General features: G+C 40.4%; 1 protein-coding gene and 1 long non-coding RNA gene across 4 annotated transcripts in view; one reads left to right on the top strand and one right to left on the bottom strand.

The window, feature by feature from the left end:
• The window catches only part of stil (STIL centriolar assembly protein), a 58,398-nt gene extending 54,015 nt beyond the window's left edge, over positions 1-4,383 (top strand). Inside the window, exon 17 of the mRNA XM_063064304.1 lies at positions 2,445-4,383. Within this exon, the coding sequence (XP_062920374.1) occupies positions 2,445-3,219 (775 nt within the window). The 3' untranslated portion in view covers positions 3,220-4,383. The remainder of the gene's footprint in view (positions 1-2,444) is intronic.
• The window catches only part of LOC134354880 (uncharacterized), a 130,475-nt gene that overhangs the window by 10,197 nt on the left and 93,528 nt on the right, over positions 1-26,750 (bottom strand). For 2 of the 3 annotated variants that reach the window (XR_010019918.1, XR_010019917.1), the window contains exon 4: positions 14,258-14,429. The exons of the other annotated variant lie outside the window; for it this stretch is intronic. This is a non-coding gene — a long non-coding RNA (uncharacterized LOC134354880). The remainder of the gene's footprint in view (positions 1-14,257; positions 14,430-26,750) is intronic. 3 annotated transcript variants of the gene reach the window in all.

The following is a 26,750-nucleotide window of genomic DNA, read 5'->3' as shown; positions in this document are numbered from 1 at the left end:
TACGTTATTGGAAAGTTTCTTGGGGATCTGATATCTAGATTGATCGGGACTGATTAGAGATAGTCGATGGCTTTATGTGTGGTAGGTTGTGTCTAACCAACTTGTATTTTTTGAGGATGTTACAAGGAAAGTTGACCAAGGCAAGGCGGTTGTCTACATGGACTTTAGCGAGGTCTTTGACAAAGACCCACATGCGAGGTTGGTCAAGAAGGTTCAGTGACTGGGCATTCAAGATGGGATAGTAAAGTGGATTATTCATTGGCTTTATGGAAGAAGCCAGAGAGTGGTAGTAGATGGTTGGCTCTCTGACCAGAGGTCTGTGGCTAGTGGTGTGTTGCAGGGATTGGTTCTGGGTTTGTTGTTGTTTGTCATCTCTGTCAATGATCTGAGTGATAATATGGTGAACCGGATCAGCAAATTTGCGAATGACACCAAGACTGGAGGCTTAGTGGTCAGAGGAAGACCATCAAAGTTTGCAGCAGAATCTTTAAACTGGCTGAAAAATGGCAGACAAATGTGAGGTGTTGCACTTCGGGAGGACAGACCAGAGGTAGGACTTGCACAGTGAGCGATAGGGCACTGAAGAGTGCAATAGAACAGAGGGATCTGGGGAATATTGACAATTCCTTGAGAGTGGCATCACAGGTAGGAAAGACTGTAAAGAAAGCTTTTGGCACATTGGCCTTCATCGATCAAAATACTGAGTCCAGGAGATGGGATGTTGTATTGAAATTGTATAAGATATTGGTGAGGCCTAATTTGGAATATTGTGTGCAGTTTTGGTCATCTACAGTACCTACAGGAAACATGTCAATAAAATTGAATGAGTTCAGAGAAAATTTACTGGGATGTTGCTGGGACTTGAGAACCTGAGTTGTAGGGAAAGGTTGAATAGGTAAGGACTTTATTCCTCGGAACATGGAAGACTGAGGTGAGATTTGATAGAGGTATACGAAATTATGAGGGGTATAGATAGAGTAAATGCAAAGCAGGCTTCTCTACTGAGGTTGAGTGAGATTAGAACAAGAGGTCATGGATTGAGTGAAAGGTGAAATGTTTAAGGGGGACATGAGGGAGAATTTCTTCACTCAGAAGAGGTGGATGTGGGTTCATTTCAACATTTAAGAGAAATTTGGATCAGTACATGGATGAGAAGGTATGAAGGGTTATGGTCTAGGTGTGGTTCAATGGGACTAGGCAGATTAATAGTTCGGCATGGACTGGATTAGCCATAGGGCCTGTTTCTGTGCTGTAGTGTTCTGACTCTAGGACTCTGCTTTAAATATGCCTAGTAACTTGCACTCCATAGCCGCATATACCAATGAATTTAACAGATTCACTACTCTCTGGCTAAAGAAGTTCCTCCTCATCTCTGTTTTAAAGGGATGTCCTCGTATTCTGAGGCTGTGCCCTTTGGTCCTAGACTGCCCCATTCTTGGAAACATCCTCTTCACATTCACTCTATATTGGTTCGATAGGTTTAAATGAGATCCCTCCACATTCTTCTAAAGTCTAGTGAGTACAGGCACCGAACTATCAAACGCCCCTCATATGTAACCCTTTCATTCCTGGGAACATTTTTGTGAGCCACATCTGGACCCTGCAATGCCAGCATATTCTTTCTTAGATAAAGGAGCCCAAAGCTGCTCACAATCCTCTAAGTGCGATCAAACTAATGCCTTACAAAGCCTCAGTTTAGGGTTATAGAATTGAAATCCTGGGACTAATAGTTTTTTCAAAAATCATCATGGTCTTGTTTATTAAGTATTCTTCCACCATTGGAAATTACATCTCCTGCCCCCCCCCCACCCCACCTCCATCCACCACCAAACTCCACTGTTGTTAATAATTGAGTTTCCAGTAAATAATCCAAGAATATGGTGCTTAGAAATTTTCCTGGTTGTAAGCAAATGTTTTGTAACCTGTAATTTAGGAATGTATACCTTTTTGATTTTTAGATTATTTGGCAGTTTTCTAATTTGGGTTACCTGTGTGTTCAATATTTGTTCATAATTCAGCCTAATCTTCTGGGAGTGTTACATATCAAAGGTTTAGTCCATTTCTTTCTTTAGATAATTAAAAACAAAGGATTTTTTTTCTGGAAAATAAATATTATATTAGTGCAAAATAGATTTTGCTTACATGGTGATCTTGAAGAATTTTATGACTTTGATTATATTTATTAGGGATTGAGACTTTTTTTGCATGGAATTAACTTGTGATATTGTAGCCTATTGCCTTGGTACTATTCTGAAATGCAGTTCCAGATTTTACAAGGGTTCTATGCTGCATTTCATATATTTAAACAATGACCTAGGACTACTTCTGCCCAAATTTGCCAATAATATTTGTTAGTGTACGGGGCAATGTAGCAAAGAATTTTGCCAAATAAAAAGTAATAACCTTTCCCTGATAAGTAACAACATTGTTTCATTTTTCTGAAGCACACTGGCTTGCATAAGCCCAGAAGCAGTTATTCCAAGGCTGAACTACATGTCATTTGTCAACATTGGCACAAGTGGATTTGGAACCAGTGGAGTTGACCTTAGCATGGAGGCCAATGCTATAGCTCTCAAGTACCTGAATGATGCTCAGCTGTCCCAGATGTCTCTCAACAGGGTGAATGATAATGGTGAATCCACATCCCTAAACGGTCTACCCGAATTAAACACGGACAGAAGCATGGTAGGTCTAAGCTTGATTTCCCCCAGCAATATGTCATTTGCCACACGCAAATACATGAAGAGATATGGACTGGTGGAGGATAACCATAGCAGTGATGATGAAGAATTGCCGGACACCACCTTTCAGGCCACAAAAACTGATTCAGCAAGTCTTTCCTTTGGAGAAGCAAGAAATGAAAAAGTGGTTGAAAGCCAAAGGAAAATTAAAGACTACTGTGCCTCTGAATCTCACTCCAAGATGGAAGAAATTATTTTAAGAAACATTACTAATGAAGTTGTTTCCTCAGTACCACAGAATATGAATACCTGGAGTCAAGGTGCTCATCAAATTCTAAAAAAATCAAAACCTAAAATTAAGCAGGTTACTGAAGAAATTGGTTGCAATGAACACTCTGACAAAGAAAATGAAATTCAACAGTTTTCTAAAAAATTAGTACCAAACGCTCCAGAAAGGAAAAAAGTGGTGGAAAGCAGTAATGCAATAGGTAACATTCTGGATGTAAATAGGCTCCGACAGCTACCCAAACTGTTTTAACAATCAGGATGATTCATGACCTTGATCTAGAAGCATTGGTAATATCGAAAGTATATACAGTACAGCTATTTGGTACACAGTGCCATTTTTTTACATCAGTTCAACTTGAATAATGTAAAGTATTACCATGTCAATCAATTTAAATTATCATCATTTGGTTCAAGGCTGCAGCAGATCATCAGTTCTTAATGAATTCTGTACCAGTTGTATAAAGTTTTATACTGAATTTTGCAATTTTCCTCATTGGCAGAAAGTGTGATATGACTGTCTTGAAATTACAATTATAAGATAACTGTAGAGACAAAAATGTTTACCTTAGTACTGGCTTTGCCCTTCAAGTCATCAGCTACAGCAGTCAAAATGCTGGTAGCTCATGTTTAGAATCAAGTTCACCTGCTTGGTCTATGCTATTAATCACACAATGCTAATAGCCCACCTATGTTCACATTTATATTTATCATCTTTCCATCTATTAGAAACATACAAAGATTTATCTTTTTGAGCTGAATGCTTCCAAAATTTAATGAAGGCTGGTAAATTTTTACTTCAGTTGTTCATTTCATTCGATGAGTGCTTTAATGATTAATTTTGAAACACTCATAATCTGGAAATTCCAACATAGTGTGAAGTCTAAAAGTGCATTCTAATATTTAAGCAATGTTCAGCAAGGGAAAGGATTTCATCAGTTAGGAGGGATGAAAGTTTGCTTTGAGCATGGGGCAGGGTAAGTATAAAAATTGTAGCAAGCTTATAAAAATGATATTGGTGCAATGAGGAAATTGTGCTTGTTTCAGCTGTCCAATCTCCTAAGAAATATCTGCTTTTGAGTTGTGTTCTTTTTGCTGAAGTCTTGAAGATTAAGTTTACATGAATTGAGTATATTGTCTTTTTTCTTTACGAATGTTTACCAGTGTTTCCTTTTGAAATGTGATATTGTTTTTTGTCATCTTGCCATTAATGCCATTTAATCTTTGGCTTTTGCACAGTTTTTTTGTTTGATTATTCAATCACTGGACTTTTGTGAACAGTTTATAAATAAAACACTAGCACAATTTCCACATAGTTTGTCTATTTTGAATTTATTGACATTCAGTACATTTTTGTAGTTGAATTGTGTACTGATTGTTGACTAGTTCAAAAGATGCCTTTTAGTGATCTATTCAGTTTAGCTGAAGCTACTATTTTAACAGAAAAGTGTTTGATGAAGTCCTGAAGATGCTGCTTGACATGTTGAATTCCTCCAGCACTTCGTGTGTTATTCGATTTGATTTCAGCAATTCATGCTCAGCAAACAGAATTAAACCAAAGGTGATTACTCATAATTTCAAAATTAATTCATAATACAAAACAGTTTAGCCACTGACGGAAGTGAATTTCTTAAAGCAGATGTTAGGAGAACAACATTGTTTCATAGTGCGCATGTGCCGATCATGCATGCGGCCTGTTACAGCCGTTCCGACCAGTATTCTTACTTTTTTTTCTTCTTACTTTTTAACTTGCGTTATTTTTTGTATTTTTTTTTGCACAGTAACACGGCAAAGCTGCACCCTCTCTAACATGCTGGTAGAGAGAGTTTTATTTGGGTTTTTAGTGCTGGAAGTAGTTACATTCCAACACGTCTATTAGCGGGACGGAAGCATGGTAGCATTGTGTATTCCAGGGACCAGCTGATTGAGCTTATGCCAGCCGGTTTAGCGAGTAGAGCGGTGGACACCCCTGTTGAAATCTGGAGGAAAACACACAGAGGATGCAGAGGGGGATCACAGAGTCGAGGAAAGAGGACTGGGCCAAGACAACAGAGACTTATGGAGAAGAGGAGTTCGGTGGGTAATAAAATGGACGAGTTCACGGCGCTAGCCAGGCGTCAGAGAATATTTCGGGAGTGCAGTGTTATGTGTTTCACTGGAACGGGGCTGCACAAGGACATACCCGATCAAAACTTCTCCATGGACGGCTTCCAGACCGTCCAGGCTGACCGGAAGTGCACTGAGAGCAGTAAGCGTAAAGGAGTTGGGTGCTTACTGTTCTGGTTAACAACAGATGGTGCAATCCAGGTCATATTACGATCGAGGAACATGTTTGTAGACCGGATATTGAACTTTTTGTTGGTCTTCGGCCATATTCCATCAAGATACAACACTGGGTGGCACGGGAGGTCGTTCCTGCCTGTGGCCATCGAACTTGCAGCTCCTCCTGTGGAGGGTCAGACACCCTGAGCCAATAGGCTGGTCCTGGACTTATTTTCCATCAGGCATAGTTTGCATTTTGTTGTTTGATTGTTTGTGGCTTTTGTATTGCTATATTTATGCTCTATTCTTGGTTGGTACGGCTGTAACGAAACCCAGTTTCCCTTGGGATCAATAAAGTATATCTATCTATCTATCTATCTAATAGAAGGGTGGTCAGATAGGCAGAATGGTTATCAATTGCAGTGCAGCTCATCTTCCAACTACCTGCTCATTAATGATATTGCTTTTTTGCCATTGGGTGGCGAATTCCTGGCCTTTGTATAACCAGGCAGCCTCAACATGTGATACTCTAGTTCTGCTCAGAGCTCAATGCAACTGAATGGTTGAATGGTAAGAAGCCTCTAAGTTAGCAAGATCCCATTGCTTCCAGCATTGCTGGAAATTTGATATGATTGGGGACTGTGTGAATTTGTTGGATGTAGAAATATTTTGGGCAAATAAAGTTAAATTTCCAGTTACTTCCAGCTGATTGACATGGAAATCCAAGTGAAATTTCTGATCTTTTTGATGAGTATGGATGGGCCCAACCCCAGCACAATAGAGAGGTGGGGAAAGCAAGACAAAAGGTTTCCATGCATATCACCTGTGAATTGAGTATATCACCCATACTGCAAACTGAGGGAGTTCAAAGCTATGACTCGGTGATAGCAGCTTTAACCTCCAGGCATACAGCTGAGTTTCCTGCTACAGACCTGAGCAAACAACATAGGCGTTGAGGGAATGTTCCACTGTCAGAATTGATGTTAATGCATAGGACATGCCTACTCTATAGAATATTTAAACATGAAAAAATCCAATGATACTTTTAAAACCAAACCAACTTTTACACCTCTACCAGTATTTTAATGTCTTAAATTGTCTCAGATTATTATCAATGGAATCGATGTACACACACATTGGATCTCCGGTCTACAGTAAATACACTAATTAAATGTGTTCAATTGTCAATGGTACCCTTTATATCCTGAGGTTTTAAAATTGATTGCTTTCAGAATTCTTCAGAATTGGACCTTTTTCAATGTTCAGTAGATGTAATTAGATTTTTGTTTACGTTGCTTAAAGCAAGGGACGTTCTTCCAATGCCTTTATTAATTCAGTCCTTAACTAAATACCCCGAGAAAGAGTTTTGCTGTGTAAGACCCAACTCTGAACAAATTCATTGTCTGCTTTGGCTACGTTTCAAATAATTGCAGTAGAACTTGGGTACTAGGAAGTAAGCACTTTATACAGTGGTGCTAGAAAATTTGTGAACCATTTAGAATTTTGTCTATTTCTGCATAAATATAACTATAATGTAATCAGATCTTTATGTAAGTCCTAAGACTAGATAAAGAGAACCCAATTAAATAAGTAACACATTGTACTTGTTCATTTATTTATTGAAAAAAAATCCAACATTCCATGTGTTTGTTGAAAAAAGTATGAATCTCTGGGGCAATGCCTTCTGCAAAAGCTATTTGGAGTCAGGTGTTCCAATCAATGAGATGAGATTGGAGGTGCGGGTTGTGGAGGTGCCCTGCCCAATAAAAATAAGATAATCAAGTTACTAACGGAGCCTGCTCTTCTCAAGAAAAAATTGTTTACATGCACCATGCCTCGATCAAAACAACTTTCAAAGGACTGTAGAAGAAGAGTTGTGGAGATGTATGAAGCTGGAAAAGGTTACAAATGCATTTCTAAAGACCTGAATGTTCATCATAACACAGTAGACAATTTTTCTTACAAATGGAGGAAAGTCAGTACTGTTGCTACTCTCCTTAGAGTATCCTGCAAAGATCACACTAAGAGCACAATGTGCAATGATGAAGCAGGTGAAAAGGAACCCAGTGGTAATAGTAAAAGATCTGCATCAATCTTTAGAACTTGCTAAAGTCTCTATTCAGGTGTCAACTATAAGAAAAATGCTGAACAAGAATGCTGTTCATGGAAGGACACTAAGGAGGAAACTACTGCTCTCCAAAAAAGCATTGCTACATGTCCCAAGTTTGCAAAAAACCACCTGGATGTTCTACAATGCTTCTGGAACAATGTTCTGTGGACAGATGAGACAAAAATTGAACTTTTTGGCAGAAAGGCATATTGCTATGTTTAGAGGAAGGAGGGCACTGCACACCAACACCAAAGCCTCATCTCAGGGTGAAGATAGAAGGAGCATCCTGGTTTGGGGCTGCTTTGTTGCCTCAGGGCCTGGACAGCTTGCAATCGAGGGAATAATTAATTCAAAATGTATCAAGACATTTTACAGGAGAATGTCAGGGTAGCAGTCCGTCACTCGAAGCTTTATAGAAGTTGGATAATGCAACAAGACAATGATCCGAAAGAAAAATAGTAAATCAACAACAGAATGGTTTTTAAAGTTTAAAAAAAATCATGTTTTGGAATGGCCAAGACAAAGTCCTGACCTTAATCCTATAGAAATGTGGAAGGACCTGAAGCAAGCAGTTCATGCAAGGAAGCCACCCAACATCCTAAAGTTGAAGCAGTTTTATAAGGAGAAATGGCCTAAAATTCCTCCAAGTCAATGTGCAGGACTGATCAACAGTTACTGGAAACATTTGATTGAAGTTATTGCTGTACAAAGAGGTCACACCAGTTACTGAAAGCAAAAATTTGCATACTTTTTCCAACAAATACATGCAATATTGGATAATAATTCTCAATAAATAAATGGATGTATAATGTTTTTTGTTATTTAGTCGGGCTCTCTTTATTTAGTTTTAGGACTTGCATAAAGGTCTGATAACATTTTAGATCATATTTTGTAAGAAACAGAAAATTCTACAGGGTTCACAAACTTTCCAGTACGACTGTATGTGTTTAGATAGCCATTATCACCTGTTTTTTAGGGTGGAAGTTAATTTTAAGCAAAACATTGATATATTGATTCAGAATTTATTTAAATATTTCACTGTGTTGAACCAGTGTTGATTTTTATCCAGTCACAAACGAGAACAGCTGCAGATGCTGGGAATCCAGGCAACACACACAAAAAATTGGAGGAACTCAGCAGGCCAGGTAGTATCTATGGGAAAGAGTACAGATATCCTTTAGCATCTGAGATTGTCTATTTCTTCTTCTTTGAGGGAATTAAATGCAGCATCTCCAAGTTTGCGGATGACATGAAGCTGGGCGGCAGTGTTAGCTGTGAGGAGGATGCTAAGAGGATGCAGGGTGACTTGGATAGGTTAGGTGAGTGGGCAAATTCATGGCAGATGCAATTTAATGTGGATAAATGTGAGGTTATCCACTTTGGTGGCAAAAACAGGAAAACAGATTATTATCTGAATGGTGGCCGATTAGGAAAAGGGGAGGTGCAATGAGACCTGGGTGTCATTATACACCAGTCATTGAAAGTGGGCATGCAGGTACAGCAGGCGGTGAATGGTATGCTGGCATTCATAGCAAGAGGATTTGAGTACAGGAGCAGGGAGGTACTACTGCAGTTGTACAAGGCATTGGTGAGACCACACCTGGAGTATTGTGTGCAGTTTTAGTCCCCTAATCTGACGAAAGACATCCTTGCCGTAGAGGGAGTACAAAGAAGGTTCACCAGATTGATCCCTGGGATGGCAGGACTTTCATATGATGAAAGACTGGATCAACTAAGCTTATACTCGTTGGAATTTACAAGATTGGGGGGGGGGATCTTATTGATACAGGCCTCCAAACAGCAGCCGGGATGTGGACTACAAGTTGCAGCTGGAAATAGAAAAGGCGTGTCAGAAGGAAAATGTCAAGATAATTATGGGGGATTTTAATATGAAAGTGGATTGGGAAAGTCAGGAAGGTAATGGATCTCAGGAGAGGGAGTTTGTAGAATGCCTACAGGATGGCTTTTTGGAGCAGCTTGTCCAGAAGCCCACCAGGGGACTGGCTGTTTTGGATTGGGTGCTGTGTAACGAACCTGAGGCGATTAGGGAGCTGGAGGTAAAGGAATCCCTTGGAAGTAGTGATCATAATATGATTGAGTTCAGTTTCAAATTTGAAAAGGAGAAGCTGGTATTAGGTGTATTGATATTTCAGTGGAACAGGGGAAATTACAGTGGTATGAGAGAGGAACTGGCCCAAGTCTATTGGAAAAGTAAGCTAAATGGAGGGACGGCAGAGCAGAATTGGATGAAATACCTACAAGAAATAAGGAAAATGCAGGAAAAATATATTCCAAGAAAAAAGAAAATCATGAATGGAAAAATGGCACAAATGTGGCTAACGAGAGAGGTTAAGACAAAAATAAAAGCAAAAGAAACGGCGTACAAGGAAGCAAAAATTAGTGGGAAAAATGAGGACTGGAAGACTTTTAAAAACTTACAGAAGGAAACTAAGAAAGTCATTAGGAAAGAAAAGATGAATTATGAAAGGAAGTTGGCGATTAACATAAAAAAGGATACTGAGAGTTTTTTTTAAACCTATGAAGAGTAAAAGAGTGACAAGGGTAGATACGGGACCGATTGAAAATGATGCTGGAGAAATTATAATGGATAACAAAGATGGCAGAGGAACTGAATGAGTATTTTGCATCAGTCTTCACAATGGAAGACATGAGCAATATACCTGATAGCCAGAGGTATCAGGGAATAGAACTAGGTACAGTCAAGATTACTAGAGAGAAAGTGCTTGGGAAGCTAAATGGATTAAGAATAGATAAGTCTCCCGGTCCGGATGAGGTGCACCCAAGGGTTCTGAAGGAGGTGGCTTTGGAGATTGTGGAAGCATTGGAAATGATCTTCCAGGAATCAATAGACTCTGGCATGGTTCCGAAGGACTGGAAGGTTGCAAATGTAGTTCCATTATTTAAGACAGGAAGGAGGCAGCAGAAAGAAAATTACAGACCTATTAGTCTGACATCAGTAGTTGGAAAGATATTGGAGTCAATCCTCAAGGACGAGGTTATGAAATACCTCGAGGTGCATGACAAGATAGGCCAAAGCCAGCATGGTTTCATGAAGGGAAGATCCTGTCTCACCAACCTATTGGAATTTTTTGAGGTAATTTCGAATAAGATTGACGGGAGAGGCTGTGGATGTTGTGTATTTGGATTTTCAAAAGGCCTTCAATAAGGTGCTGCATATGAGGCTGCTTAATAAGATGAGAGCCCATGGAATTATAGGAAAGATATTGAAATGGGTGGAGCATTGGCTGATGGGCAGAAAGCAAAAGGTGAGAATAAAGGGATCCTATTCTGATTGGTTGCCGGTTACTAGTGGTGTTCCGCAGGGGTCGGTGTTGGGGCCCCCTCTTTTTACGATATATATCGATGATTTGGATTATGGATTAAATAGTTTTGTGGCTAAGTTTGCGGATGACACCAAGATAGGTGGAGGAGCAGGAAATGTGGAAGAAACGGAAAGGTTGCAGAAAGACTTAGTCAGTTTGGGAGAGTGGGCAAAGAAATGGCAGATGAGATACAACGTTGACAAATGTACGGTTGTACAATTTGGAAGAAGAAATAATCGGGCAGATTATTATTTAGATGGGGAGAAAATTCAAAACTCGGAAATACAAAGGGACTTGGAGGTCCTCGTGCAGGATACCCTAAAGGTTACCCACCAAGTTGGATCAGCGGTAAGGAAAGCGAATGCTATGTTGGCATTCATTTCAAGAGGAATAGTGTATAAGAGTAAGGAGGTGTTGATGAGGCTCTATGGGGCATTAGTGAGACTCATTTGGAATACTGTGTGCAGTTTTGGGCCCCCTATCTTAGAAAGGATGTACTGATGTTGGAGAGAGTTCAGAGAAGATTTACGAGGATGATTCCTGGAATGCAGGGGCTAACATATGAGGAGCATTTGTCGGCTCTTGGATTGTATTCATTGGAGTATAGAAGAATGAGAGGGGATCTCATAGAAACATTTCGAATGTTGAAAGGGTTGGACAGAGCAAATGTGGAAAGGTTGTTTCCCTTGGTGGGTGAGTCCAGGACAAGAGGCCATAGTCTTAGAATTAGAGGGTACCCAGTTAAAACAGAGATGAGGAGAAATTTTTTTAGCCAGAGGGTCATGGATTTGTGGAATTCGTTGCCACGTACAGCTGTGGAGGCCCGATCATTGAGGGTGTTTAAGGAGGAGATTGACAGGTATCTAACTAGTCAGGGTATCGAGGGATATGGGGAAAAAGCCGGAAATTGGAACTAGATGGGTGAATAGTTTAGCTCATGGGGGAGCTGCGGAGCAGACTCTGGGCTGAATGGCCTACTTCTGCTCCTTTGTCTTGTGATCTTGTGAAACATATAAAATCCTAAAGGGATTGGACAGGCTAGATGCAGGAAGATTATTCCTGATGTTGGGGAAATCCAGAACGAGGGGTCACAGTTTGAGGATAAAGGAGAAGCCTTTTAGGACCGAGATGAGGAAAAACTTCATCACACAGAGAGTGGTGAATCTGTGGAATTCTCTGCCTCAGGAAACAGTTGAGGCCAGTTCATTGGCTATATTTAAGAGGGAGTTAGATATGGCCCTTGTGGTTAAAGGGATCAGGGGATATGGAGAGAAGGCAGGTACAGGGTAGAGGTAGAGTTGGATGATCAGCCATGATCATACTGAATGGCGGTGCAGGTTTGAAGGGCCGAATGGCTTACTCCTGCACCTATTTTCTATGTTTCTGTTTCCATGTTTCTTCTTCTTCTTCTTCTTCTTCTTTATTTAAAAGCTGTAAAGAAAGGATTGCAGGAGCTCAACCTGAGATTTCTAAAGCTCCGCTGGACTTAAGGTTACAAATGACTAGAGGACAGTAAGTATTGTCCCCCTTTTCAAAATGGCAACAAGATGAACCCCGTGAGCCTAATATTGGGGGAGGAGGGGAGAACTGAAAAAATTCAGGGAGAGAATTAATGATTCATTTGGAAAGGCATAGACCAATCTGAGATGGACAGCATGGCCTTGTCAAGGGCAGATCCTTTCTCACCAACTTAATTGACTTCAAAGAGTTTCAAAGGTGCAATTTAATGTCAGAGAAATGTATACAATGTACATCCTGAAATGCATTTTATTCGCAACCAACCATGAAAACAGAGGAGTGCCACAAAGAATGAATGACAGTCAAATGTTAGAACTCCGAAGTCCCTTCTCAGCTCCCCTCCCTCCTGTGCATAAGTAGCAGCAAGCAACAATCCCCCCCCCCCCACCGGCAAAAAAAGCATCGGCGCTCACCACCAAGCACTCAACCATGAGCAAAACAACAGCTACCCCAAAGACTACATTGTTCACCCAGCATTTGACATACCACAGCTTCTCTCTCTGCTTAATAAGGGAGAAAGATGTGTCTCCTTATTTGAAGAGTTAACAATGATGGGAACACTAATGAGGCTAATACATATACAATGAAGGATGTGATCTTGGGAATATTGAGGAACAAAGTTTTTTTTTGAAGTATAAATCCGTAGATTCCTAAAGGTGGCAATGCAGGCAGATAATGTGATTAGAAAGATAAATATGATATTGGCCTTCATTATATGGTCATCAAATACAGAAGTAGGGTGGTTATGCTGGGAGTTTATAAAACCTTGATCAGACATCAGCTGGGGAATACGGTGTAGTTCTGATCGCCAAGGTATGGAAAATAGGTGATGGCACTGGGGAGGGTGCAGAGAAAATTGACCAGAACGTGGCTTGGAGTGGAGCAGTTCTGGTATGAGGAGAGACTGGAAGAGCTAGATCTGTTCTCCCTGGAATGGACAAGGTTAACCGAGGATATGATTGAGGTACTATTTATAAGATTGAGTAAGCAGGAAACTTTACCATATTGGAGGGTGATAAAACTGGAGGATACAGGTGAAACACCCTGATTTCCTTGGCTGCCTAAGTCTAGGGAAGATGACCTGGCTGCGTAAGTCTAGGGAAGATGACCTCTGGTCCTGCCAAACCCATGAGACTGAGGCGCGCTCGATCCCACCCCAAACGCTGGTTTGTGTGGATGCTGTGTAATTTGCTGCCCTGTTACAAATTAATGCCACGAAATAACAGACAGCACAGTGCATGCAATTAAAGGAATTATGTTTAAGAATCTTAACTAAAGGGTTAGTAAAGAATAATGAAAAGAAAATGGCTCATTCTAATTAAACAGTCAAATGTGCTCAAGTTGGAGCTCATCTGGAACTTCTCTGTCACTTACACACTTGGGCCCTCGGTCAATGTGAAAGCACACACCACCTTCCGACCGTCGCTCGCAATCCATCATGAGCAAACTGGTCTCCCACTTGTTCATATGATACAACCGGTTCTCCCCAGCATCTTCTCTCTTCATCTCCTTTCGAACAAAAGCCCCAAGCCCAACCTTAGTGTCCCTCACCAGAGAAACTTCCCCTTAATCGACCATCCTAATTGGATGGCACACAATTCTCCACATCTCTTATCTTGAGTAACCCAAACAAGCATGAAAACAGAACAGACTGCTCTTACAGAACTGCCAAAATTAAATACATACAGCACAACAGTAAAAATATGAACCGGGGTATTAGATAGGTTTAGGAAATGGGGAAGACATTTTAAGGGGATATGAGGGGGAACCTGCTGCACCCAGAAAGTGAGAGGTTACCTGGAGTACTCTCCTGAGAAAGTGATTGGAGTTGGGTCATCAAGGCATTTAATGGTCGAATTGAACACTTTGATTGCTTTGGCACAGAGGACTATGGACCGAGTGCTGGGAGATGGGATTAGTACGGAAAGGTTCCCACTCATCGCAACGGAGGAGTTGAGCTAAATGGACTCTTTTTTTTCTAGTTCTTGGGGAAAAAAAAGTATATGCTAACCAAAATGTTAATTTAAAACTAGCCTATATTCACACCGGCCATTTACCTGCTTTACCTGAAACCTTTCACTGCAAATTCCTTGTGTTGTTGTTCTTACTGTCCCAGATTCCCGCTCTCCACTTCAGACCTGCATCGCTCTGCTTTGCCAGAGGCATTCCTCTCCACACTGGGTCCATGTATGTCCATTCCCTCAAACCTCTGCTCTTCCTTCACTAGGCCTAGAGAAATTATTTTAATAAGAGAAATAAATGTATATCCTGTAGTTTATTAGAAGAAATGAAGAGGCCACATGTTGTTTAATACTACAGTAAATGAGGTGAGAGATCAGGATCACAGTTTTCCAAAGCTTTATACTTGGTGCGTTAGAACTGATGAAGTAGGTTACGAGGAAATCTTTTTAAAACAAGTTTTGTTTCATTTCTAAGGGAGAATTGCAAAGTGTAGATTTCCATTGTGGATGTTAATCTACTGTCATTTGGTCTTGTGTAGTACTTTGGACAGTTCTGATCTGCATATAACAGAAAAGATGAGAAACAATTGGTTAGGATTCTGTGTTCAGTGTGTGTGTAAGGAGCTTGGGTGCAAATACCCATCTGTGAGTTTCGTTCTAAGTGCATTAAGTCTGTGCAACAGACCCCCAACTTACTTTGCCATTGTAATTTTGGGTTAGAGGATTTGGAAGGTTTTAAAAGCCAACAGAAACCAACTTTAAAAAGAAGCTGTAAGGAGAGATGAGATGAAATATGAAGTTGAGCTAGACAATAATATAAAGAGAGGATACCAAAATCTTTTTCAGATACATAGAGTAAAGAAGAGGAGAGTGGATATTGGACTGCTGGAAAATGATGTTGAAGAGGTAGTAATGAGAGACAAAGCGATTTTGTGTCAGTCTTCACTGTGGAAGAAACTAAGAGAGTTGTAAAAGAGCGCCTGAAGGCTTTATGTGTCAATGCAAGGAGCATTCGTAATAAGGTGGATGAATTGAAAGTGCAGATTGTTATTAATGATTATGATATAGTTGGGATCACAGAGACATGGCTCCAGGGTGACCAGGGATGGGAGCTCAACGTTCAGGGATATTCAATATTCAGGAGGGATAGACATGAAGGAAGGGGAGGTGGGGTGGCGTTGCTGGTTAAAAAAGAGATTAACGCAATAGAAAGGAAGGACATAAGCCGGGAAGATGTGGAATCGATATGGGTAGAGCTGCGTAACACTAAGGGGCAGAAGACGCTGGTGGGAGTTGTGTACAGGCCACCTAACAGTAGCAGTGAGGTCGGAGATGGTATTAAACAGGAAATTAGAAATGTGTGCAATAAAGGAACAGCAGTTATAATGGGTGACTTCAATCTACATGTAGACTGGGTGAACCAAATTGGTAAAGGTGCTGAGGAAGAGGATTTCTTGGAATGTATGCGGGATGGTTTTTTGAACCAACATGTCGAGGAACCGACTAGAGAGCAGGCTATTCTGGACTGGGTTTTGAGCAATGAGGAAGGGTTAATTAGCGATCTTGTCGTGAGAGGCCCCTTGGGTAAGAGTGACCATAATATGGTGGAATTCTTCATTAACATGGAGAGTGACGTAGTTAATTCAGAAACAAAGGTTCTGAACTTAAAGAGGGGTAACTTTGAAGGTATGAGACGTGAATTAGCTAAGATAGACTGGCAAATGACACTTCAAGGATTGACGGTGGATATGCAATGGCAGGCATTTAAAGGTTGCATGGATGAACTACAACAATTGTTCATCCCAGTTTGGCAAAAGAATAAATCAAGGAAGGTAGTGCACCCGTGGCTGACAAGAGAAATTAGGGATAGTATCAATTCCAAAGAAGTAGCATACAAATTAGCCAGAGAAAGTGGCTCACCTGAGGACTGGGAGAAATTCAGAGTTCAGCAGAGGAGGACAAAGGGCTTAATTAGGAAGGGGAAAAAAGATTGAGAGAAAACTGGCAGAGAACATAAAAACGGACTGTAAAAGCTTTTATAGATATGTAAAAAGGAAAAGACTGATGAAGACAAATGTAAGTCCCCTGCAAACAGAAACAGGTGAATTGATTATGGGGAGCAAGGACATGGCAGACCAATTGAATAATTACTTTGGTTCTGTCTTCACTAAGGAGGACATAAATAATCTTCCAGAAATAGTAAGGGACAGAGGGTCCAGTGAGATGGAGGAACTGAGCGAAATACATGTTAGTAGGGAAGTGGTGTTAGGTAAATTGAAGGGATTGAAGGCAGATAAATCCCCAGGGCCAGATGGTCTGCATCCCAGAGTGCTTAAGGAAGTGGCCCAAGAAATAGTGGATGCATTAGTGATAATTTTTCAAAACTCGTTAGATTCTGGACTAGTTCCTGAGGATTGGAGGGTGGCTAATGTAACCCCACTTTTTAAAAAAGGAGGGAGAGAGAAACCGGGGAATTATAGGCCGGTTAGCCTAACGTCGGTGGTGGGGAAACTGCTGGAGTCAGTTATCAAGGATGTGATAACAGCACATTTGGAAAGCGGTGAAATGATCAGACAAAGTCAGCATGGATTTGTGAAAGGAAAATCATGTCTGACGAATCTCATAGAATTTTTTGAGGATGTAACTAGTAGAGTGGATAGGGGAGAACCAGTGGATGTGGTATATTTGGATTTTCAAAAGGCTTTTGACAAGGTCCCACACAGGAGATTAGTGTGCAAACTTAAAGCACACGGTATTGGGGGTAAGGTATTGGTGTGGGTGGAGAATTGGTTAGCAGACAGGAAGCAAAGAGTGGGAATAAACGGGACCTTTTCAGAATGGCAGGCAGTGACTAGTGGGGTACTGCAAGGCTCAGTGCTGGGACCCCAGTTGTTTACAATATATATTAATGACTTGGATGAGGGAATTAAATGCAGCATCTCCAAGTTTGCGGATGACACGAAGCTGGGCGGCAGTGTTAGCAGTGAGGAGGATGCTAAGAGGATGCAGGGTGACTTGGATAGGTTGGGTGAGTGGGCAAACTCATGGCAGATGCAATTTAATGTGGATAAATGTGAAGTTATCCACTTTGGTGGCAAAAATAGGAAAACAGATTATTATCTGAATGGTGGCCGATTAGGAAAAGGGGAGGTGCAACGAGACCTGGGTGTCATTATACACCAGTCATTGAAAGTGGGCATGCAGGTACAGCAGGCGGTGAAAAAGGCGAACGGTATGCTGGCATTTATAGCGAGAGGATTCGAGTACAGGAGCAGGGAGGTACTACTGCAGTTGTACAAGGCCTTGGTGAGACCACACCTGGAGTATTGTGTGCAGTTTTGGTCCCCTAATCTGAGGAAAGACATCTTTGCCATAGAGGGAGTACAAAGAAGGTTCACCAGATTGATTCCTGGGATGGCAGGTCTTTCATATGAAGAAAGACTGGATGAACTGGGCTTGTACTCGTTGGAATTTAGAAGATTGAGGGGGGATCTGATTGAAACGTATAAGATCCTAAAGGGATTGGACAGGCTAGATGCGGGAAGATTGTTCCCGATGTTGGGGAGGTCTAGAACGAGGGGTCACAGTTTGAGGATAGAGGGGAAGCCTTTTAGGACCGAGGTTAGGAAAAACTTCTTCACACAGAGAGTGGTGAATCTGTGGAATTCTCTGCCACAGCAAACTGTTGAGGCCAATTCATTAGCTATGTTTAAAAGGAAGTTAGATACGGCCCTTGTGGCTACAGGGGTCAGGGGGTATGGAGGGAAGGCTGGGTTCTGAGTTGGATGATCAGCCATGATCATAATAAATGGCGGTGCAGGCTCGAAGGGCCGAATGGCCTACTCCTGCACCTATTTTCTATGTTTCTATGTTTCTATGTATGCTGGGAATTCAAGAGTGTCAGGTGGCATAAGTGAGTGTAATTGCTATCACTAAGGAGAAGGTGCATGGGAAGCTGAAAGTTCTGAAGGTAGATAAGTTACCTGGACTGGATAGACTACCCCAGGGTTCTGAAAAACGTAGCTGAAGAAATTGTGGAGGTATTAGTCATGATCTTTCAAGGATCACCAGATTCTGGAATGGTTCTGGAAAACTGGAAAGTTGCAAATATCACTCAGTTCTTTAAGAATGGTGGGAGGCAGAAAAAATTATAAGCCAGTTAGTCTGATTTCAGTGGTTGGAAAATGTTAGAGCCTATTATTAAGGCACAAGATAAAATAGGACAAAGTCTGCATTGTTTCCATTAGGAGAAACCCTGCCTGACAGATCAGATGAAATTCTTTGAGGAAATAACAGGCAGGAAAGACAAAGGAGAGTCAGTGTATTGTTTACTGGATTTTCAGAAGGCATTTGACAAGGTCCCACACATGACACTACTTAACAAGATAAGAGCTGGTTCAAGGTATTCAAGGAAAGATACTAGCATGGATAGGAAATTGACTGATTGACAGGAGGCAAAGTTGGGTAATAAAAAGGGCCTTTTCTAGTTGGCTGTCTATGGCCGTTGGTGTTCTGTAGGGGTCAGTATTGGGGCCATTTCTTTTCATATTGCATGTTAATAATTTGGATGATGGAATTGATGGGTTTGTGGCCTAGGTAGTGTTGAGGAAGCAGAGAGTCTGCAGAAACATTTAGACAGATTAGCATCAAAAGCTACTGGGAGAAGGCAGGAGAGAGGGGTTGAGAGGGTTAGTGAATTAACCATGATGAAAAAGCTGCCAAATGCTCTTCATATGTTAACCCTTTCATTCCTGGAATCATCCTCATGAACCTCCTCTAGACTCTCGCCAATGACAGCACATCCTTTCTAAGATAAGGGGCCCAACACTGTTGACAATACTCCAAGTGCAGCCTGACTATTGTCTTATAAAGCTTCAGCATTATCTCCTTGTTTTTATATTCTATTTGCCTTGAAATAAATGCCAACATTGCTTTTGCCTTCTTTACCACAGACTCAACCTGCGAATTAACCTTCTGGAAGTCTTGCACAAGGACTCCTAAGTCCCTCTGCACCTCTGATGTTTGAACTTTCTCCCCATTTAGATAACAGTCTGCACTATTGTGTCTTTTACCAAAATGTATTATCATACATTTCCCAACACTGCATTCTATCTGCCACCTTTTTGCCCATTCTTCCAATTTGTCTAAGTCCTTCTGCAATTGCATTGCTTCCTCAGCACTACCTACCCTTCCACCTAGCTTCATATCATCTGAAAACTTTGCCACAAAGCCATCAATACAACTATCTAAATCATCGACAAACAATGTGAAAAGTAGCGGTCCCAATACTGACCCCTGAAGAACACCACTAGTCACTGATAGCCAACCAGTGAGTAGCTTCCTTTATTTCTACTTGCTGCCTCCTGCCAGTCAGCCATTCCTCTATCCATGCCAGTATATTTCCTGTAACACTATGGGATTTTATCTTATTAAGCAGCCTCATGTGAGGCACCTTATCAAATGCCTTCTGAAAATCCAAGTAAATGACATTTACTCCCTCTCCTTTGTCCCCCTGCTTGTTACTTCCTCAAAGATTCCTAATCTGTGATTTCCCTTGCTAACATTGACTTATTTCATCTTTAGTCTCCAAGTACCCCAATACCTCATTCGTAATAATGGACTCCCACAATTTCCCAACCACTGAGGTTAGGTTAACTGGCCTATGATTTCCTCTCTTGTCCTCTCTTCTTAAAGAGTGGAGTGACATTTGCAATTTTCCAGTCCTCCGGGACCACGCCAGTATCAAGTGATTCTTGAAAGATCATGACCAATTAATCTGTTATCTCTTCACCAACCTCTTTCTGTATTTGGGTCACCCACCGTACTTTCTTGGAAAGTCCACATTGTTTTAATGGTAACAGCACTGAAACTTTACAGCACTATTTCAGACACTCTTGGATCAATAACATAAAATGAGGTAAAATCCTGACAAAAGTGCATAACTCAGTAGGCAGCAGGATGCTGCAGTTGGTCTTACTGATGAAAGGTTCAGATAGCGACTTTAAAATATTCATTTGAACTTCCCTTCACCAAGAACTTGATGACTTCCTAGTACAAATAAGGTTGCTGGCAAAGAGAGAATCAGGTTGGTATTATTGCCTCTTACCCTCAAATGTTAATATTGTCTGATATAACAAAGACCTTTCTGATATTCATGAGAAGGGCCATTGACATCATAATATAAATGTAAAATTTTATTTTTGGTACCGTGAAGGTCCACAGAGAGCAGTTACTTGAGTTCTGAAATAATTAACTAAGATGAATACATATATAGTCAAATTTAATTTATACCAAGTTCTGACATAATTTTCTCCCAGATAAGTATGAAATATCAACCACTTGGCTTCTGAATATTAGCAACCCTTTAACTCAAGCTTAAATCTGAACAAGATCTTGTGTAGGTATAGATTGGGCAAAGGCTATTTCTGCTCAAAAAACAGGTCAAAGAAATCATTCCTTTGCAAAATATAATTGAAATAATTTCTGATCAAATTTAGTCATAGAATCAAGGAGTAACTAATCACAGAACTGGGCCCCCAGCGCAACTCATCCATGTTGACAAGGATGCCCATCTAAGCTGGTGACATCTGCCTGTATTTGGCCCACACCCTTTTACTCATTCCATCCGCGAGCCTGTCCAAAAGTCTTTTACATAATGTTATTGTACTTGCTCAATCCCTTCCACTCCACAGCTGCATCATCCCTCGGGTTTAAGGTGGGTGGGGAAAAATTAAGAGACCTATATTTTTGAGTTTCTGAAACAATATCCTGAGGGAAAAGGCAGTGTGCAGTCACACTATCCATGCCCGGCATGATTTTATGAACCACTACAACATCACCCTCAGCCTCCCACACTCTTATGGAACAAAGACTGCCCAATCACTCTCTGTAACTCAGCCCCCTGAGTCCTGGCAATGTTCTCATGAATCTTCTTTACCCTCTTTCCAACTTAATATGTCACTCCTGTAACACAGCAGCACAAACTGAACACAATACACCAGGTGCCGCCTGGCCAATGTCTTATACAGCTGCAACATAACAATCCAACTCCTGTACTCAGTGCCCTGACTAATGAAGGCCAGCATGCTAATTGCTACCTTCACCACCCTCTGACACCATGTTCACAGGAGTACTTGTACTCCTACCCTATGTACTTGGACTCCTAAGTTGCCCTATTCTACAACGCTCTCCAGGGCCCTATTAGTCACCATGAAGGTCTTACCCTGCTTCGACCTCCCAAAGTGCAACTTCACACACTTATCTGAATTAAACTTGACTCTGTTTGATTTGCTTCTTACCTAGCTGATCAAGATTGCCCTACTATTTCTGATAACTTTCTTCACTAAAACAATACCACCTATTTCAAAGGTCCAATTTTAATGTCAGAGAAATGTATACAATATACATCCTGAAATGCTTTTTCTTCACAAACATCCACGAAAACAGAGAAGTGCCCCAAAGAATGAACGACAGTTAAACGTAAGAACCCCAAAGTACCGCCCAGCTGCCCCCTCCTGCACGTAAGCGGCAGCGAGCAACGATCCCCCCTCCCCCCACCAGCAAAAAAAAGCACATTGTGTCAAATGCAAATTTAATGAACATGCCTTGTACATTTTCATACAAATCACTTAGGTAAATAATAAACAATGGACCCAGCACTGTGGCACACCATGAGTCACAGGCCTCTAATCAGGGGGAGAAAAAAACAAATCTTCCACCATCAAACCAATTATGTACACATTTGATTGGCTCTGCTTGGATCCAATGTGATCCAACTTTCCAGACTAGTCTTCCATGTGGGGCCTTTGTCAAAGGCTTTGCTAATGCTCTTATAGACAATGTCCACCACTCTACCCTCATCAATCCCCTTGGTTACCCTTCAAAAACTATTAACAGATTTTGAGACACATCTGCTGAGTTTTTTTTTCTCTGTTTATGCCCAAAAATCTGAGGGAGGAAAAGCACTTTCTTGATTTGGTTTTAAAAGAATGAATTTTGTCTCTGGAATTCCTCAATCAGCAAGTTAGGTGTGTGGTTACTCTGCAGCATAGAAGATCCTGTTTGGTAAATTCCTATAAATCCACAGTAGGTTTTTTTTTAACCTGATGACTTTAAACATTTAGGAGGCAGCACAAATGGTTCCGAACAAGATTGGCATGATGTGAGTTGTTTCCATCTGTATGAAACTGGAATGTCCATCACTATCCTCACCACCCAGGACACGCCGCCTTCTCATTATTACTATGGGGGAGGAGGTACAGGAGCCTGACGATGCACATTCAACATTTTAGGAACTGCTACATCCCCTCCACCATCGGGTTTCTAAACACCCCATGACCACCTGACTATTTTGCTCTCTATTTGCACTATTTATATTATATATTTTTCTTATTGTAACTTATAATTTATTTATTGCATTGCATTACTCCAAACAACAAATTTCACGATATATGTCAGAAGTAATAAATCTAATTCTGATTTTCAATGACAATACAAACTGAATTATACAAGTTTACATAATTCATTTTCTAGCCAGCAGGGGGCAACCTGGCTCTTATTTGCTGCTGAGTTTACACCTTTCGTTATTATTGTTTTATGAAACATCAAATATGGGAAAGAATAGACTACAATGCACAATCAACTCTCCTTTGGTGTTGATGAAGTTTATAACCATGACTGTCACTTTCACATCAATTTATCTAATTATTATACAAATAGATTCTCATTTACTATGCCTTCCTTCAGTTAGTCCTGACGAAGGGTCTCGGCCTGAAACGTCGACTGCACCTCTTCGTAGAGATGCTGCCTGGCCTGCTGCGTTCACCAGCAACTTTTATGTGTGTTGCTCAAGTTTTGAATGTGAACTCAATTGAGATGGAGTTTTTCAATTAAAAAACATCTCTTGCAGACAATTGGGGTCTTGAAAGCAAATATTTGAGTTTTATAATAAAATGAAAGGCTCAAATTGTACCTTGGTCGAAGTTCAAATTAATTGTCAGAAAATTACAGTAATTTGGTTCTTTCCATTTCAGATACAATACAATGGAATAGAATGATCTTCAATGACATTTTTTTGTAATGATCTTCATTCTATCTTTGAGTATTTTTTTCTTTCAAGTCAAAAAGTCTCAGGTTTCTCCATCTTGGATTCCCCTCCCTCTCCCACTGCTACACACAAACTTCCCACCAAGGCATTTACAAGCATTCTAGGAACAGTTTCTCATGTTCTCCAACAGGCTGTCATTCAGTTATGTTTGCTGTAGTTTTTGCTGGAGAATAGATAAAGATTATGCAGATGAGGCTCAGGACATTACATTTCCTGGTCCTTGCACTGCAATGAGCCGAATACTTTGGTATTTGCCTCCACCTACCATCCCCACCACAATGCAAATGAGCAGTTAGACAGCTTTCTGAGAAATGGCTACATTAATTTTGAGCGATTTGCTTGTTTTATATGCTTTCATGAATTGTTATTCCCAATATTTATACTTTGCTTTGTAACAACCAGTTCCTTTCAACTCTTAATTCCACCATTCTTTAAAACATTGCTCTGCTGATCAAGTTTTCTGGTTAGTTTGTGTTTTGGCATTCCAGCTCTTAGTTATTTTAGCAACACTTCCATTGTTTCTGATCATTTTTAATATCATTACAGCTCAACTTTTAAAAACTCCTCTTTTTTTTTGTCTTTGAATTTTTATTTTTTTTAACTTGTATCCATTTTGACTTCCTGATTGCTTTTTTTTTATCAATTTCCTAGAACGTCTGAGACAACTAAATTTCTTAGGATTTCTACCTTGATTAAGTATAAAATATTGTTCTAGAAGCTCTTCTGCTATCATTGCGGATCAAGTATAGAGGCAGAAATAGATGATTTTTGACCTAAGAAAAATTAAAATTATGAAGTTGAGGATCCTTTATCAGATCCTCTCATATAGCACACAGCTGGTATTTCAGCCTAAAATGGTAGTTCTGTTTCACCTTCCACAGGTGCTGCCTGACTTTGGACCATAGAGTAACACAGCCCAGAAACAGGCCCTTCAGCCCAAATTGTCCAGGCTGACCAATATGCCCATCTAAGCTTGTCCCATATTTGCCTGCATTTGGCCCATACCCCTTCAAACATGCTAAATGTTTTTAGTGTTTTCTGATGTATTTACTAAACTTCATTTAGTTCATACTTGAGCATTTGTAGTTTTTTTGTGTTAGAAGCATTAGTTTGAGATTAAATTTACAACAGAGCGCGAGTCAGTGTTAGTTTGGGCCATTAGGAGGACTCAGGTCTGTGATGGTAATCATGCCACAAATGTAGCAAAGGAATTTCCCTTCAGTCCTCTCTTCACTCCCCCAGTATTTAGCTGTGAAAATTCTGTTTCATCCAAAAATTATTGGAGAATAAATCTGACAATACAGATGTAATGAAAAAACTGAGAGGGTGACGGAGAAGAAAAATGCAGAATGAGTGAATGGTAGCTTTGAAATATGGAGGTACTTTGTAAACGATTATTCCTAAAGCTCTGTTGTCACAGAGTTACTGCCTGTCACAGAGTTCCAGTGAGCCAGGTTCAAATGTGACCTCTGCAGAATCAGAATCAGGTTTATCATCATTGATGTAGGTTGTAAAATCTGTGGTTTTGTGGCAGCAGAGCAATACAAGACGTGAAAATGACCATGAGTTGCAAATTCAATGAAGAGTGCCGAAGGCCAATTGTGAGGAATAGCAGACACCTGTGTGGAGTTTACAGGTTCTTCCTGACGCCATTCGGATTTCCTCCAGTTCCTCTGGTTTCCTCCAACATCTTAAAAGACATGAAGGTTAACCAGCCTCTCTAAAGTGCCCTAGTAAAGATAAGTGAGAGAATCCAGGGAAAAGTTGATGGGAATGTGGGAGAAGCAAAATGGGTATGGGTAAGATGGGAGAATGGGTGCTTCATGGATGGTGTGTCTTGATGGGCCAAAGGAAATGTACTTATGCTGCACTTGTGTAGGAAAGACCAGTTGAGGCTCTTTGTGCCAGGCTGTAACCATTGACAATAGTTGATTGTTAGGTGTTTCAGCTTTATTTAATGATTTTCTTAATGAAGAGAACAAAGAATAGGTGGCATTTAGTGATACCTGTGTCGAGTCCTATTATAGCTGCTTACTGTGATGTCATTGAACTTGTCCAGGGGCTTGGCTTATGTTTCTGACTCAGACTTCTGCCAGAAGGACTTGCATAAGTGCTTCACAGAAAGTGTGAGCTCTTCCAGATGCAGTAAGTGCGTGTACAGTGGTGGAAACACACGCACAGTGACGGACATGCTCATGCACAGGTGTGTGTGCCCACATGTGCACCATGACACTGACACAGGTGAAAAGACAAAATTGCAGGGTATTAGAAAAATTCACATATACACAAAGTCATGTATATATAAAAGGCAGAATGCAAGGAAAAAGGCAAGATTGGGGGAGCCAGAAACACCTTCTCTTTAACTGGTTGCTCTGATAATGGAAACAAAAGATGAACAGAATATGTAGACGAGAAAGTCAACCCATGCAGAAAGGGCAGTCAGTAAATCATTTTCAGGGTACAGCAGTGGAAATGTTTAAGTCAACTCAGATAATGCATGTGAATGCCCTAGTAATAGTATGAATCACAACCTAACTGTTTTAAAGCAACATCAAAAATGTGAATAAAGTAAAACAGTACTTCTAAACCAATTGATGTTAATGAAACTGATAAACTAGATGAAAAAAAGAAGACAAGGGACCTTCATTACTATCTTTTCTAAATACAAGATATGAAGATAGGATTAAGAAGCTTTTAATGGACATATTGACTAACAATTATGGTTTCTTGTTCAATGATTAGCCAATTTTACATCCACCCTGATTCTTTTTGTGATTGATTTAATCCGTTATCAATCAAATTGTGCTTTACCCAACCCATTGCAAAAATTACCAGTATGTTATACAATTTCTCCTCTTCCTTTTCAAAGTTTCCTGAAGTAAAACGCTTCTCAAAATTAACAGGAACTTACTTTACTTTTGTTACATAATATTGTGTAAAATGTCAGCTAACTTTGGTGGAAGGAGTTTAGGCAGTTATTTCAAATGCTATCTCAGGGAAAGATGATTACACAATAAACAACAGTACAGATAAAAAGGTGAGAACCCAGGCCAACATTTTAAGTGATTCACAAGAAAACCAAGGACTCTTCTGATAGCCCCACCAAGCAAGCCACCTCAGTTACAAAGTGTGCTTGTGAGATTTTCATTTTATATGAATTTGCTGGTAGACCTGTGAAGGGAATAAGTTTTTTAAAAAATCTTCCTTCCATGTAAGGTTGTTACAGCTTTATACAGGACTGCACTGAAAAGCAAACTAGAACAGGATGTCCAACATTTAGGAGTGGGCCTGATGTATGTAGCAAAACATGAATAGTTTTTTATGATTTAGATAATTGCAGCTTTCAAGTGAATCAAAAAGTAAGATCTTCACAAAGACAGAATAATCCCTAACATACAAAGAGAGAAAATCTCAAATATTTAATCCTCACTTGCAAAAATGTCGAGTTTCTCTGTGCACGGGAGTGGGAACAGTCTGCATGCA

This window comes from Mobula hypostoma, chromosome 12, assembly GCF_963921235.1.
Source record: "Mobula hypostoma chromosome 12, sMobHyp1.1, whole genome shotgun sequence".
Lineage (NCBI taxonomy): Eukaryota > Metazoa > Chordata > Chondrichthyes > Myliobatiformes > Myliobatidae > Mobula > Mobula hypostoma.
The sequence above is the reverse complement of the archived record's forward strand: the minus strand, read 5'-3'. Positions and strand labels throughout refer to the sequence as shown.